This window comes from Pseudorca crassidens, chromosome 13 (genome assembly GCF_039906515.1).
Source record: "Pseudorca crassidens isolate mPseCra1 chromosome 13, mPseCra1.hap1, whole genome shotgun sequence".
Classification (NCBI taxonomy): domain Eukaryota; kingdom Metazoa; phylum Chordata; class Mammalia; order Artiodactyla; family Delphinidae; genus Pseudorca; species Pseudorca crassidens.
In genome coordinates this window covers 78,519,235-78,534,105 of record NC_090308.1, presented here as the reverse complement: position 1 = coordinate 78,534,105, position 14,871 = coordinate 78,519,235, and the positions used below count along the sequence as shown (strand labels likewise).

Genomic DNA, 14,871 nt, shown 5'->3' with positions numbered 1-14,871 from the left:
AGTAGTTGAGGGGTTAGGAGAGAAGGGTGTGTATGGGGGCCCCTGCTGGCCACTCAGGAAACGCCACACCGGTGAGGACTCTGCCCTGGCTCCTGGAGAGGCTGATACTGTTTGCAGACGCCAGGCTCTGTGTCTACAAGTTGCTAATACCAACAGATAACATCGGCGGATGCTTACTGTGAGGCAGGCAGTGTTCTAAGCACCTTCCATAATATCTCACTTACTGGTCGCCATCAGTATATGCTTATCATCCTCCTATTTTTACAGATGAAGCAACTCAGGCACAGAAAAGTTACCTAACTTGCTAGGGTCGCAGAGCAAGTGATGGCAGAGCTGGGATTTGAACTCGCTCTCTGGCCCCAGAGTCCATGCTCTATCTGTGTCCATACTTAGGAGAAAATGGACAGTTGTGAGGCATTTTTAATAATAATAATGTAGACTTGATTTCCTCGAATATTCCAAAAGCCAGCCACCCAAAGTCACAGTTTGGAAGCTTTGTGCTTCCATTAGGGGACCTCTAGCAAGATCTCTGTGTGGCTGAGTTTCTTATTCTGCACAGTCTGGGGTACCTGCTGTCCATCAAACTGATAAAGATTAGAATGGTTCAGGCAATATAATAGGAAAATGCTTGTTCAGTATAATCTACAAATTGAATCAACACTTTCCACCCTGACTTTGAATTTTGTTTTATTTATTTATTTTTACAATGAATGGGTTAAATGCCCATAGAGGCAAGCTGTTAGTGGTTTGGCTAACTTTTCCACAGTTAAGAATGAGAAAACTTAGTAAAGACATTATTTTAACGTGGGCTTTTTTTCTAGGTTCCCTCATTATCTTAAACTAAATTCTATGTAATAATGATAATAATGAACCCTATTTGTTGTACAAATGTTTTCATTTAATTCTCACAAAAACCCTTGGAGGTAGGGGTACTGTTATTATTTCCCTTTTGCAGATGAGGAAACCGAGGCACAGGGAGGCTAAATAACTTACCCATGGTTCCCCTGGTGGTCTGACTCTGTAGTCCATGCTCAGAACGCCATGAGATAGTGTTACTTTGCAACGTTCTTAGGTTGTTGGAAGCAATAGGGGAGGATGTAGGAGGAGTCGGAATTGGGCCAAGATGCTTCAGTGTGACCAAGGTGTAAGAGGTCTCAATGGGTGTTCTGATAAAATAGTAAGAGAGGACCATGGGTTCTGTAGGGAAGGAGAAACCAGACGTTAGAATCTGGGTGTCAGGTTAGACCAGAGGGAGCTGTAAGATGTTGGGTCCAAGGGGCTGAGCTGCAGTCAGTGTCCTGAGTGCCCCCTGGGCTAGGCTGGCAGACAAGGGCTGAGTGCAAGTAAGGGAGCTGCCAGTCGCCTGCTGTGTGGGAGGCCAGCGTTGGGATCAGGGCTGGGTGTGACCCGAGTTCTGCTGTGTAGTAGATAGTGGTATAGCTTCCCTCAGATTAGAGCCGGGCCCTGCAGGCATTTATGACATCTCAGGCCCAGGTCCTTAAGTCCTCTAGGAAATTCTCCAAGATCTAGCAATCGGTACTTTGTATACTGAGCTGCCCATTAAAAAGTATTCTCCTTTCTGCGTATGTTTGTGAATCAGTCATTTTTTTTTCAGTTTAGCTATTAATTTATTTAAAGAGAATGGTAAAAAATCAGATGTTTTATCATATTCGTAGAAAACATACGTTATTAATTTTTCAAGAAAAATGGTACTTATATACTAAGATATTTGCCCTGTGATTTCCAGGTACTCATGTCTTCATATAATGCATCTTTGCATGTCCTCTACCTGGAATGGTCTTCATGAACTGTGAACTATGTTTGCTTGGTAAAATCCACTAATTATTAAAGTGAATCAGTCATATTTTAAGTATGTAAACACAAGAGCTGCTTTTTCCAGGTTTGGTTCTAATTAAGTTTAAGCAGTGGTACCAGGGGCTCTGTTTGGTGTGGTGTGTGCCACGCTAAATTCAGGTGAGATCTTTGCACACTGCCGTATATTTAAAGAGATGAGTAAAAACTATTTCCACAGTTTAATTCAGCACCTTTTTGAGGCAAGATTCTGACTTGTATTTGAAATTTAGGTTGGCTAGTTTCAGGTAGGGAGTATGTAGGACCTAGACTGGTGCTTTATAACTTGATACACATCCTTTGGGATATTTTAATAAAATAAAGTAAAATATTTTAGAAAATGCCATTGATTGCATATCTTATATGCTTTATGAACTATAAGGTTGGCTAATCAAATATCAATGCTTTAAAGAGACAGAATAAATTTTATAGTTTGAACCATTTAAGGAACAATAATTCATGCCTTAAAAATAATTTGAGTTTCTGTCCTAGACACTTTGCTCTGGGTTAGTAGATGCCCTAAAAAATGAACAGTCCAAATCCTCAGTATCTGTTTTCTTTAAAAGGAGCGCTGGTCCCCAGGCCCATCCTGGCGAGGTAGGTGCCACCGTGCAATTGCAAAGCAGCCCTGCATTGCTTGGGAGGCTTCGTCACATTTGCTGGTTGTTAGAAGGCACAGAGCAGCCAGAGGGCAGAAAAAGCTTTGTGGCAGAATGAAGAGCACTGCAGCCGTGAGGTGGGCGATTCCCACCAGGGGAGAGGTAGAGCCGTGGTTACAGCACCGGCGGTGGAGACCATGAGGCCTGGGCTCTGAACCCTGCCTCCTGCTCTGGGCTGGTTTCCCCAGCCTCTTCTTTCCACCTATAAGACATGGGTAAATAAGTAGCCACTTCTTAGGGCTGTTTTGAAGACTAAATGAGGTATTTTAACACCTAGTAAATGCCCAGGAACTGTCAGCTATAATATAGTTAGTGGCATCTAACTAGGGAGATAGGGTCTAAAGGCAGCAAGTAAATTCTGTCCATTCTACCTCTAAAAACAAGTGTGAAATTTCCCCACTCTCTCCATCCCAGGCTGATTGATCTACCCTGACTTGCCATTGCTGACCTGGCTACTCCAGCAGCTTCCTGAATAGACCCTTTGCCAATATACTCACCCTCCTTCAACACAGTCTCTGCATATTTTATAATAAAAGGGATCTTTTGATAATGTCAGAGTCACATCACTTCCTTAAATTCTCCAGTGGGTTCCTCGCCTGGGCCTGCAAAGCCCTGAGTGGATGCCAGGCCCCATCTGTCACCTCACCTGAAGCCGCCCCCCCAGGGATCTGTCAGCCTGCGTCTGGCGTGCTCTCAGCTCCATGGCGCTGGGGGCCTTTCCACCTGCTTGCTGGATACTCTCCCCACAGATCTTCCCAGGGCTGGTTCCTTCTCATCATCCAGGTGGTGTTTTCCTCAAAGTGGCCTTCCCTGACCTTTTAGCAGCTCTCACTTAAATTATTGCATCGTATATTCCTCATCACACTTAACAGTATTTAAAATGTTCTTGTTTTTCTGTTATGTGACTGTCTCCTGCCCTAGAAGGTAAGCGCCCTGACAGAGGGGACTGTGTTGAATCCCTTCTCCATGGGATCACCATATGGGCCCCTCAGTAAGTGCAGAATGGGTGAATGCATTCGTATCAATATTAACTTCTGTGGGCTTTAGGTCGATCGTCCTAATGTGGAGATCGGGTCTAGAAGATCTCTCCGGTGTTTCCACGATGCATGGTTTTTTCTCTAAACACCTGAGTTTCTCCCTGGCTTTGGCACGTTTTCATGAGCTAGGAAATGTGACCTGAGGTTTCAACGTGTTACCTTTTGAGCTGGTGAAATGGCTGATGGGAATCAGTCCAATGAGCTCCTCAAAATGTATCTTTTCACATGAGGAACTAAATTATATTTCAAAGTAGTGGACAAAAACTTCTCAGTGTAATGATTTTCATTATGAAATCAGTGTCTCATTTCAGAGACTCTGTTTTTTCTTTTGCTATCACATTTGCCAAAGTTTTTTTTTTTTTTCAAATATACTGTAATTGTTTTTATGTTTTTAAGGAATTAAAGTGGCTTTGGCGCAAGTCATGATTTATGTTACTTAAATGTCAGTTGTGAACAGCGCATGGTTTTCCTTAAATCATGCTTGGCCCAGGAGCCCAGTAACCTAACTTATTGTTTTTCTGGTCAAAACAATAGCTACATCATTGAATGAAGTGGCTTTCACTGTCAAAAAGAAAAATAGAACCGTAACATGGAAACTGTTTTTGACAAGGACTAGAAATCCCAGACCTGTTAATTGGAGATTTTAAACCACTTGTTTTTCTCAAATATTTAAATTGCAGTGCATGCGGCTCAGTTTTTCAAGTAAGACTCAGACCAAACTTAGCTGAAAACACATTATATTTTCTCTATTGGAATGAAAACAGGAAAAAAGTAGGTTTCAGAATTCTGATGCTGCATTTGGCCATCACAAGAATGGCTAGAGGCAATAGTGAAGATGCTAAAAAAGAAAACGTTGGTGAAGTTCTCACTTTCCATTCATGTCAGAGAGAGTAAGGAAGTTGATAACAAATACTCTTCTTTTAGCACAGGGATATTTTTATCAGCTTTTAACCAGAGAAAGTGATTGGGCAGCCAATTTTACTTAATTTATTTGTATACAATTTTGACACTTGTGGTAAACTAAGTCAAATTATGTTTAGAATGTTAGTTTTCTGTGTGTTTCTATGAGTGCTAGTTGCCTCTTTATTATGATAAATTGTAAATATTTTCCATTCATGGCTATTTCAAAGAAAATTCACCACCCACTAAGTATGTATCTTGTCTGACCCTTTATAAACAACATTTCATGAATCATTATTTTAAATGTTAGAAGTGTCTGTTAATTCTGATTATGCTGTTACTTTGTAACTCAGGAGCTATTCATAAGACTATGAACTTGAAGGCAGTACTCTAATTTCCTCATAAACTTTTGGAGAAAACCATCTTTTTGCCTATCTCATCTATCACGATGCAGCCGAGGGTTCTCTAATGATGCATGTCTGGCTTAAGACAAGGAAGGACTCCTCACAGGAGACCTACTTGGTTTGGGTTCCCTCCTGTTTTGCCCAGGGAGCAGAGCTGGAGGTTTGGATTTTCAGTTTCATCTAAACCAGCTCAGGAAATGTACTCCATACCTGTAGACTGTGTCTGCAAGTCCCCTTCTCTGGGCTCGTTGCTCCTGGTGGAAGAACTGTGCTAATTGTTGATATTAATGGCAACTCTTGGAGGGCAGCCACCTGAAGGGTAATTTCCATAAACACTGATCTCATCTCCATGATCTCATCTCTCTGAAGGTTTTACAATAACTCATACTTGGAACTGCCATTGTTGATGTGATTCAGGGCCTTGGAGGCACTTGGTCCTCACCTGAGGTTGGTCCATCTTCCCACAGAAGTACCTCCTCTAGTGATGGAGGGACCTGGAGCTTCCCTTCCCTTCCCTTCCCTTCCCTTCCCTTCCCTTCCCTTCCCTTCGCTTCCCTTCCCTTCCCTCCCCTCCCCTCCCCTCCCCTCCCCTCCCCTTCCCTTCCTCCTATATCAGATGGAGTTCACACGTAAACTCTGCTACCTGGTAGATTTACTCCTGAGTTGGAAACTGAGGGAGAATGTCTTGACCTCTTTTGCTCACTTCCTTTGTGAACATTAGAAAATTACTCTGCTTTTCTGTGATCCTTGACCAGCTCTGACAAAGGAAGAGATTATATGTTGCGTTTTCTTCAAGGTTAATTAAAACATGTTAGAGTGAACTAAGGTTGTGTTAATAGTGCCTGTCATTGAATTTTTTCCATTCTTGTTTATTTTACTTTTTGAATATGTAAAACATTAACATGCTTCCAAAAGTCAAACTTATTCTAAAAGGTGTATGCAAAGGGGTATCTTTCCCTCTTCGGATCCCTTCTCCCTACCCTCTGGGGGTAACGTTTTGCGTTACTTTCTTGTTTAGCTTCTCTCTCTCTCTCTTTCTTTTTCAATCTTAGCAGAAATTAACGTATGTTTTTTTATTTTCTCTTTTTCTTACACAAAAGGTAGTACACTATGTGTGCTATTTTAGACTTTGCCTTTTTCACTTAACAGTATATTCAGGAAATTGCTCTTCATCAGCTCAGAGAGAGTCCTCATTCTTTTCCACAGCTGCATAGTACTCCGTTGTACACATGTACCACAGTCTATTCAACCCGTCTCCAATTTGGTGGCATTTAGGTAGTTTCCAATGTTTTTGCAATTACAAATAATGCTGCAATCAATAGTCATCTGCATATATATTTTTGTGTTGTTGGAGGTATATCTTCAGATATATCCTTAGAAGTAGGATTACTGGGTCAAAAGGTATAGACATTCTACTGCACAGGAGTTGTACCATTTGGAATTCCCTCTAGCAACGGATGAGTACTGGTTTCCTTACAGTCTCCCCAACAGGATGAATGGTCAAGCTTTTGAATCTTTGCTAAAGTGATGGGTAAGAAATGGTATCTCAATATGTAGTTTTCATTTGCATTTTACCTATTATGAAGTTGAACATTTCTTCCTGTCTTAAGGTCTGTCTTTCTTTGTTTTTTGTGAAATGTCTGTACTTGCCTTTTGTCCATTTTTTCTCTATAGGAGTTTTTATCTTCTCCTCTAAATTAAAAAAAATCTTTATATAATCTATATGTGAAGATATATAGTATTAATATATAAAAACATATACATACACTTGTATAGTATTAATGTTAGGAAGATTAGCCATTTATCCATCTTATATGTTGCAAATATTTTCCTTTAATTTGTCATCTGTTTTTCAACTTTGTTTATAGTGTTTTGCCATGGAAAAGTTTGAAACAATTTTTTTGTAGTCAGTTATTTTTTCTTAAAAGTTTGGTGGTTAGAAAGTCTTTTTCTACACCTATGTTACGGAGTGATATCTGTTGTTTACCGAGAGAATGTAAAAGGTACTGTGCGAAGAACTTTTCATATATTAATCATTGAAAGAGCTCTATGAATTAGTAGGAAGCAGCAGCTTTGGAGACAGATGGACCTTGGCTAATGCCTAATTTCAGTTCCTATGAGCTGTGTGACCTCGCACATGATATATTCTAAGTTCAGGTCTCTTCATCTCTAAAAAGCAGATAGCCTCTACATCATAGAGTTGTGGCATTACCTGAGTTAATACCTGAAAAGGGCTTTGACCAGTTCCTGACACCTAGTCACAGTTGGATAAAAGTTGACTGGTTAGTTACCATGCTGTAATATTTCAGTTTTAAACATAAAGAGTATAACCTAACACTCCCTTCTTCAAATTAAGAAAACTCTCTCATCACTTAAATGCTGTTTCCATCTCTTTTACCATAGGTCTTAAAGATCACCGTGAAACAGTGTCTTGTTTTTTAAGCATTTTTGTCTTACTGTAGCTTGAATCAGATACTCAGATCTCGCTGGGGTTTCTTGTGGAAAGGCTCAATGAGAAAAGTTTGGGACCTGGCAAGAGCAAATTCACGAATTTTAAATGACTAACACTCATATTTTGTTAGTCAAATATGAATAATTAATTATAGTTATTGATGCTTCTAAAATGTGGTATTCATAAAGTAAAATGTTTTTGTTACTAGAGTTTATTGGGGATTGAATTCAACGTTTCACCAGTGAGTATGTTTGCCAGGCACTACATGGCCATGCTGCTGGGTTCATTCTGTGTGCCCTCCCCTCCTGTAGTAGAATCCTGTAGTTTTCGGGAAGAATTCTTGGTTATCAGAGGATCACTGATAAAGCCTTGCGCTGGAAATGTTTCTGGCTTCTGCTTACTTTTTATTGATAAATTATGGCTAATATCATTTTTAGCGAGTTGGTTTGTTGGGCTTGTCCGGTGACTCTTTCAGTGTTTGGCCTGTGATTTCTCAGTCACTGGACTTTGAGACCTGCACGCATTGCTTTGCAAATATGAAACATCTGCCTCTATTTGCAACCACTTATTTGCAAATATGAAACATCTGCTTTTATTAAAGCAGATCTGTGAGCCATAAGCCCTTCCCAATTTAGTTCTATGCTGAGACTTCATTACCACCACCATGTTCTTTTTATATAGTGAGAACTTAGAGTTGACGTTTGGGCGCACAGGTCAGTTTGGGGGTTTACCTCAGTTGGTCATGACCAAAAAATTCTAGAGCCACTGTGTTAGATTATTTAGCAATTTTCTCCCTTCTGCTGGTGGTCTAAGAGTAGAAAGTATTTTTACTTCTCGTTTTAGCTTTAAATTTTAGTTATGATACTGTAGCTAGTATTTTTCTTAGGTAGCAAACAATTTTAGATGACTAAGCATTGAAACCATTGTAGTTTACACTACAGAGTTAAATACTCCGCTTTTTAATTTACTTGCTTTTGAATGGATAGAACTGTTGTCTGTGTGATGGTATTCTTCTGACTTTATTCCAGTTTGGGGCTATCGCGGTTCTTATTTTATGCATTCTACTTGAAAAGTCCTGATGTTCTTAATCTCCCACAGCACATGATATAGAAAATATTCAACGTTAGTTGATTTCATGTCTTCTTTCCTATTCTCTGCCCGTGTTTCCTCAATATGAAGTCATGATTAGAAACTTCCCTTCATTGCAACTTGATTACGTTGATTATCTGTCTATTTTGGTGTCTTCAGGTTACCAGAGAGAACTTCTCTATCAGAGGGAAGATGGCTCTTTCAGTGCTTTTGGGAATGATGACCCTTCTGGGAGCACTTGGTAAGTGTTTTTGCCAATGGAACAAATCCATGTCACCGAATGGGCTCTCACTAGGTCACGATGGCCATGAAATTGACAGATGTGTCTCTGTATCAGCTTGGAGGCTGCTTTTTCCATAGCCTGGCTTTAAAAGAGATTCTCCTTTTTAAATATGGTTTTAAAACACTAGTACATCAGACGTTTTTATTTAGAAAAGATAAGTCATAAAATATGATGATGGTGCAGCTGGTAAGAAAAATTGGTTAGAAATATGGAGTATTGTGACATAGGTCTTTTTTTTTTTTTTAGCCGTACACGGGCCTCTTACTGTTGTGGCCTCTCCCGTTGCGGAGCACAGGCTCCGGACGCACAGGCTCAGTGGCCATGGCTCATGGGTCCAGCCGCTCCGCGGCATGTGGGATCTTCCCGGACCGGGGCACGAACCTGCGTCCCCTCCATTGGCAGGCGGACTCTGAACCACTGCGCCACCAGGGAAGCCTGACATAGATCTTTTTTTAATCGGACACAATCAACACTAATTTTGTATTAATACAGTCAATGTAGTTTCTTTTTTTTTTTTTTTTTGAAGATGTTGGGGGTAGGAGTTTATTTATTTATTTTTGCTGTGTTGGGTCTTCATTTCTGTGCGAGGGCTTTCTCTAGTTGCGGCGAGTGGGGGCCACTCTTCATTGCGGTGCGCAGGCCTCTCATTATCACGGCCTCTCTTGTTGCGGAGCACAGGCTCCAGACGCGCAGGCTCAGTAGCTGACGCGCAGGCTCAGTAGCTGTGGCTCACGGGCCCAGTTGCTCCGTGGCATATGGGATCCTCCCAGACCAGGGCTCGAACCCGTGTCCCCTGCTTTAGCAGGCAGATTCTCAACCACTGCGCCACCAGGGAAGCCCCAATGTAGTTTCTTTAAGTTTATTTTTTGTGAAAAAACAGTGATGAGGTTAAGTAATGAACCTCCAGAGTTTCCTCCAGAATGAAATCTCCACATGGCTGATTTTGGATGATTACTCTCTCCTTGTACTATCTTCAGTTCATTTTTCACTCAGAAAAAGATTGGCTAATTGTGTCAGTAGGGTTAGGTAAGGTGTGCCGTGGTAACAACCCTCTAAATCTCAGTGGTTTATTAACAAAGTTTGTGCTCACGCTGCATTTCCACTGTGGCTCAGCAGGGGGCTCTGCAGTCTTTGTTTCAGCCACCAACTCACCCTGAGCCTCTAGCCTGGGGACAGAGGGCTGGAGTATCCAGCAGTGGCAGTTAGAAGCTTCAGCCCGGTATAAGATTTCTTATCACTTTACCATGAGCGGAGCTGGCCCCATGGCCATGCCTAACTTCAAGTGGGCAAAGAAGTGAATTCTTCTGCGTACCCAAAGTGAAAGAGAACTGCATCATATTGGATATTAGTAATGTTTGCCACACTAAATCTTTTATAGGGTGAAACAGATCTGCTTCATATTTTCTTTTGGCGCGAGTCAGGATGTAGATCCATAAATAGAAAGGTTTCAGTGTTTTATTGCCTGATGTTCTTTTCACCTCAGTATTTAATGTTCTGTAGCAGACACTGACATACTTTTTCTTTAAAGGGTCAGATAGTAAATATGTTAGGCATTGCAGGCCCCACAGAGCCTCTGTTGCATATTTTCCCTTTTTCCCTCCACCCTCTTTCTTTCTTTCTTTTTTTTAAAAAAATAAATGTATTTATTTATTTTTGGCTGCGTTGGGTCTTCGTTGCTGCACGCGGGCTTTCTCTAGTTGTGGCGAGCTGGGGCTACTCTTTGTTGCGGTGCGTGGGCTTCTCATTGCGGTGGCTTCTCTTGTGGAGCATGGGCTCTAGGCATGCGGGCTTTAGTAGTTGTGGCACATGGGCTCAGTAGCTGTGGCTCACGGGCTTAGTTGCTCCGCGGCATGTGGGATCTTCCTGGGCCAGGGATCGAACCCATGTCCCTTGCATTGGCAAGCAGATTCTTAACCACTGCACCACCAGGGAAGTCCCCATCCTCACTATTTTTCTCCGTTTAAAAACTGTTCTTAGGTGGAGGTTGGGGGCTGTGCAGTGGGGAGAGGCACATATAAACAGACTGTGGGCTGTGTTTGGCGCAGACAGATTTGGCCTACAGGCTGTAATTTGCTGATTCCTGTCCTATAGGAGAGAAAATATCCATTTCTTCTACTCAAAAGCACGACAGTTTGATTGTGAACTAAACATACTTCATCCACTGCTTTAGGGTTGAGCTAAGTGTGTGATGAGATCTTCCTTGGTAAATACCCGGAACAGTCCAAAGATGAATAACCTTGGACAGTTTATTTAACTCTCTCTGAGTTTCGAATTCTCAACCTTTAAAATCAAGAGGCGGGATTAGATGATTTCCAAGTTCTTACCAACTCTGCTCTTTTGTGAGTTGACCTGGAATTTCCCAGCCACACCCAAGGGGAAGCTGTGCCCACTGGCCCAGCTGAGTTGTTCACTTTGTTGTCTCTTTGTCGTCTTTCTTCCTTTTGTTCTATCTTCAGTGATTGGCCCTTTGGTGAATCTTCTGATGGGGGAAAAGGGTTGTTATTGCTGGTGTTTTATTGCTCAGTATAATTTGGAGGACTGTATAAAGTGTATTTTATGTAATTTTCCCCCCCTTTTCACCAAGGTTGTCAGCTTTTGTTTTAAGATGTTTCCTCGAAGCTGATCCTTACATAGACATTGACCAGAATGTGTTACACAGAGTATATGCTTGGCTCAAAGGACATCAAAAATCCAATGGTGAATTTTGGGAGCCAGGAAGAGTGATCCACAGCGAGCTTCAAGGTGGCAATAAAAGTCCAGTAACCCTTACGGCTTATATTGTGACTTCTCTCCTGGGATATAAAAAGTATCAGGTATTTAATCTTTAATAAATAGTGGGTGGAAAATCACAAGGAAGGTAGGTCTTGATGGGTCAAATACATGTCTGGAAAATTAAAGGATTTTGCCATATTCCATCACATCTGAAGTCTCGAATTTGAGTACTCTTCTGCTTTGCATTTGTGGCCACATCCCAAAAACTGAGAATATATACTTTCCCCTCAATTTAGAACTTCAACACCTGAGGTCATATAAGAGAGGTATCTTTCTCAGGCTATATTTTATGCCCTCCTCTTAGTTCGTGAGAGTCAATGGGAAAAACACTAGCAAAAGCTGCACTTCTTATTTTTTATTCCCTCTACGGAATGGTGCCTATTTGCTTGTAGAACCTGAAAAGCAATGTTATTTTTAAAATACATGGCAGATCATTAAATGTCAGTGATCAGGGGTGATTCCCATTGCCTAGGACAAGGGCAGGTGCTTAATAGACACTGAAATGGTTTTTGAATGAATGTTTGAAAATTCTTTTTATTTAAATATGTTGGTGACAGGTTATTCTGAATAGTAAAATATATAGTTTTTCTTTCCAGCCTAATAGTGATGTGCAGGAGTCTATCAACTTTTTGGAGTCTGAATTCGATAGAGGAATTTCAGACAATTACACCCTGGCTCTTGTAACTTATGCGCTGTCATCCGTGAGAAGCCCTAAAGCCAAGGACGCTTTGAATATGCTGACTTGGAGAGCAGAACAAGAAGGTAACGTGTGCAACCCGTTCTGCATTATGAAATGTGTAAACGATGTGAGAAAGTTTTGTACACCAGGTGCGAAGTTGATTACATTTATGTCTTCTGAATGGGATGAAAATGAGATGCAAGTAAGATCAGGAAGGGTTGACATGGCCATTCTGCTGCTACTCTCCCCAAGAGTTTTCTAGAGAACTTGGGGCCTTGGGTTTTTCCTTCTTTTAGATATGTTCTGCTACGTGTCAGTTACCCTTTGAATCGTCTGCTGCCATTTCTGGTTTGGTGGCCTTGAGTGATCATGAAGTCCTTGGTTTTTGGAGAGACTTGGACTCAAATTCTGGTTCCGTTAGTTACCTTTAGGAGCTTCAGTTTCCCCGTCTTAAAATGGGAGTAACAGCTGCTTTAGGGTTGCCGTGAGGATTAAATGAGATAAGGTGCAGGGCTTACCACGTTGTAGGTATTCGAAAATGTGAATTAAAATGCTGACAGAAATGCAAATGTCAAAAAATGCTGTTAGTGAGCTGTATGATTGTTTTTACAGTTTTGGAATGGGCACTGTGAGTTTTTAATCATACAGCTGCTTATGAGCTACAACAGGACAAAAAGTACAGGTGTTATGACTTTCCAAATGGCCTCTGTGTGGCAGAAGGACTGGGTGAGCAGAAAGAGTTTTAGGTCGTGTCAGTTTATTTAAAGCTCTGTTCATTCAAGAAGGGGTGATTATGGAAAGTGCTTAGAGACTTCTGAGACTGTAGAAAAGAGTGTGTTATTATTAGCAGTAAGTTAGATTACATCCTTGTTACCTGTTGCAGTGCTGGGGACTAGCAGATTATTGCATCGAGGCTGAAGTAGTCCTTGACATTTCTGCTTCTCTGCTTGGCTAAGTGGTAGTTATTTCACATTCCACTGAAGTGCAGTCATCATCTACATAGTAATATTTGAGAGAATGGGGAGGGGGTACCACATAGCATGTTCATCTGGGGGCTAGCAGGAGTATCTCTAGGAAGGTTGTTAGGGTGGCCAGGGTCCCTCATTTTTTCTTGGAGTCTTGGAATTTTGAACTTATAACACCACCTCTCAGATAATGAAAAAAGGAGTCTTTCCCGTTAGGGCTGGTTAATGGCAGATTCCCAGAACAGGGTTCTTTCCAATGTGTCCTAATATATTTTGGGATGGTCTGGAATAGAGTATGGCTTTTTAAAAAAATAATTTATAGCCTTTTGGTCTTGAGCCAAACATATGGAATTTCTCTTGGGAAAATATTTTTATCAAAATGTCCTCAAATATAAGTAAAAGGACAAGGATGAAATTTTATAAGTTTTAATAGTTTAAGAAGTGACATGTAAGTACATGTGTGTGTGTGTGTGTGTGTGTGAATATGCGTATATTTGCTTGGCATCAATATACACATGTATAGAAATATGTATACTTTTATGCTAGTCAGGGAGAACTTGGACCAGTGTAGGAATGTTTAGTGGTATCAAGTGTAATTTTTCTGTATTTGGCCAGACCATTACTACTTTTCTCCCGCAGGAGACATGCAATTCTGGGTGTCACCAGTGTCCAGACTTTCTGAATCCTGGCAACCAATCTCCCTGGATATTGAAGTTGCGGCCTATGCACTGCTCTCACACTTCCTGCAGCATCAGATTTCTGAGGGAATCCCGATTATGAGGTGGCTAAGCAGGCAGAGAAATAGCTTGGGAGGTTTTGCATCTACCCAGGTGAGTGATGATCACTTTAAATTTCTTTATAAAAATAATTATATATATATTTATATATATATATAAAAACCATTTATAAAATTAAATCTCTCTCTATATATGTGGTTGCTTTATTTCATGACTTCATAAAATTACATGGCAGTTAAAAAGTTTAGTAACTTAAATCAAAGGTTTAAGTTACTAATTTTAATTTTTTCTCATCTTTGATATAAACATCGTATCTGATACCCATATGGGATAAATGAGTTCCCTGTCTCACTAGCCATTTGTCGTCTCTGGTACCCGGTACAATAGGAGCTCAGTTCTAGTCAGCGGATGTTTTCTGAGTCTTCCCTGGACTCCAGGTCAAGCAGGTTCAAAGGTGAATCGAGGAGAGTTCCACTCCCAAGGAAGGCGGATGAGTGTGCAGTGGTATCCTAAACGTGACTGAAATTTACTCTTTGGCGGCCTTAATATAGCCTTATGTGCACACATCTTTTTCTTTTCCCAACAGGACACCATTGTGGCCTTGAAGGCCCTGTCTGAGTTTGCAGCCCTAATGAACACAGAAGAGACAAATATCCAAGTGACCACGGTGGGGTCCGGTTCACTGAGTCCTGTGAAGTTTGTGATTAACACACAGAACCGCTTTCTCCTCCAGACGGCCGAGGTGTGGACAAGGGCGTGCCTCTCCAGATGTCTGTGTAGACGCTTCCTTCTGCCGGAGTACCGCTTTATTTCCTTTCTGTTGACTTCAACAAAGACTTGTTCCCAGAGCTCTGTGCTGGCAGGAAGGAGTACCCTCCTTTGGTTGAATTTGCCGAGCTGGGGAAGGGAGGAGGGGTGGAGAACTTTGGACAGATTTGGAAAAGCAGGAAACGTGGGCCCTGTCTTACTGGGAGAGGAATGAATACCCGTTGAGCTCCTATTCTTTGCAGGCCCTGTGCCAGATTTCTTTACATGTGCTATTT

General features: G+C 41.2%; 1 protein-coding gene across 6 annotated transcripts in view; it reads left to right on the top strand.

Annotated features, from left to right (window-relative positions):
* The window catches only part of CD109 (CD109 molecule), a 142,574-nt gene that overhangs the window by 115,007 nt on the left and 12,696 nt on the right, over positions 1-14,871 (top strand). For all 6 annotated transcript variants that reach the window (XM_067702762.1, XM_067702765.1, XM_067702763.1 and 3 more), the window contains 5 exons: positions 8,552-8,633; positions 11,260-11,488; positions 12,044-12,209; positions 13,731-13,921; positions 14,415-14,570. In XM_067702762.1, the coding sequence (XP_067558863.1) occupies positions 8,552-8,633; positions 11,260-11,488; positions 12,044-12,209; positions 13,731-13,921; positions 14,415-14,570 (824 nt within the window). The remainder of the gene's footprint in view (positions 1-8,551; positions 8,634-11,259; positions 11,489-12,043; positions 12,210-13,730; positions 13,922-14,414; positions 14,571-14,871) is intronic.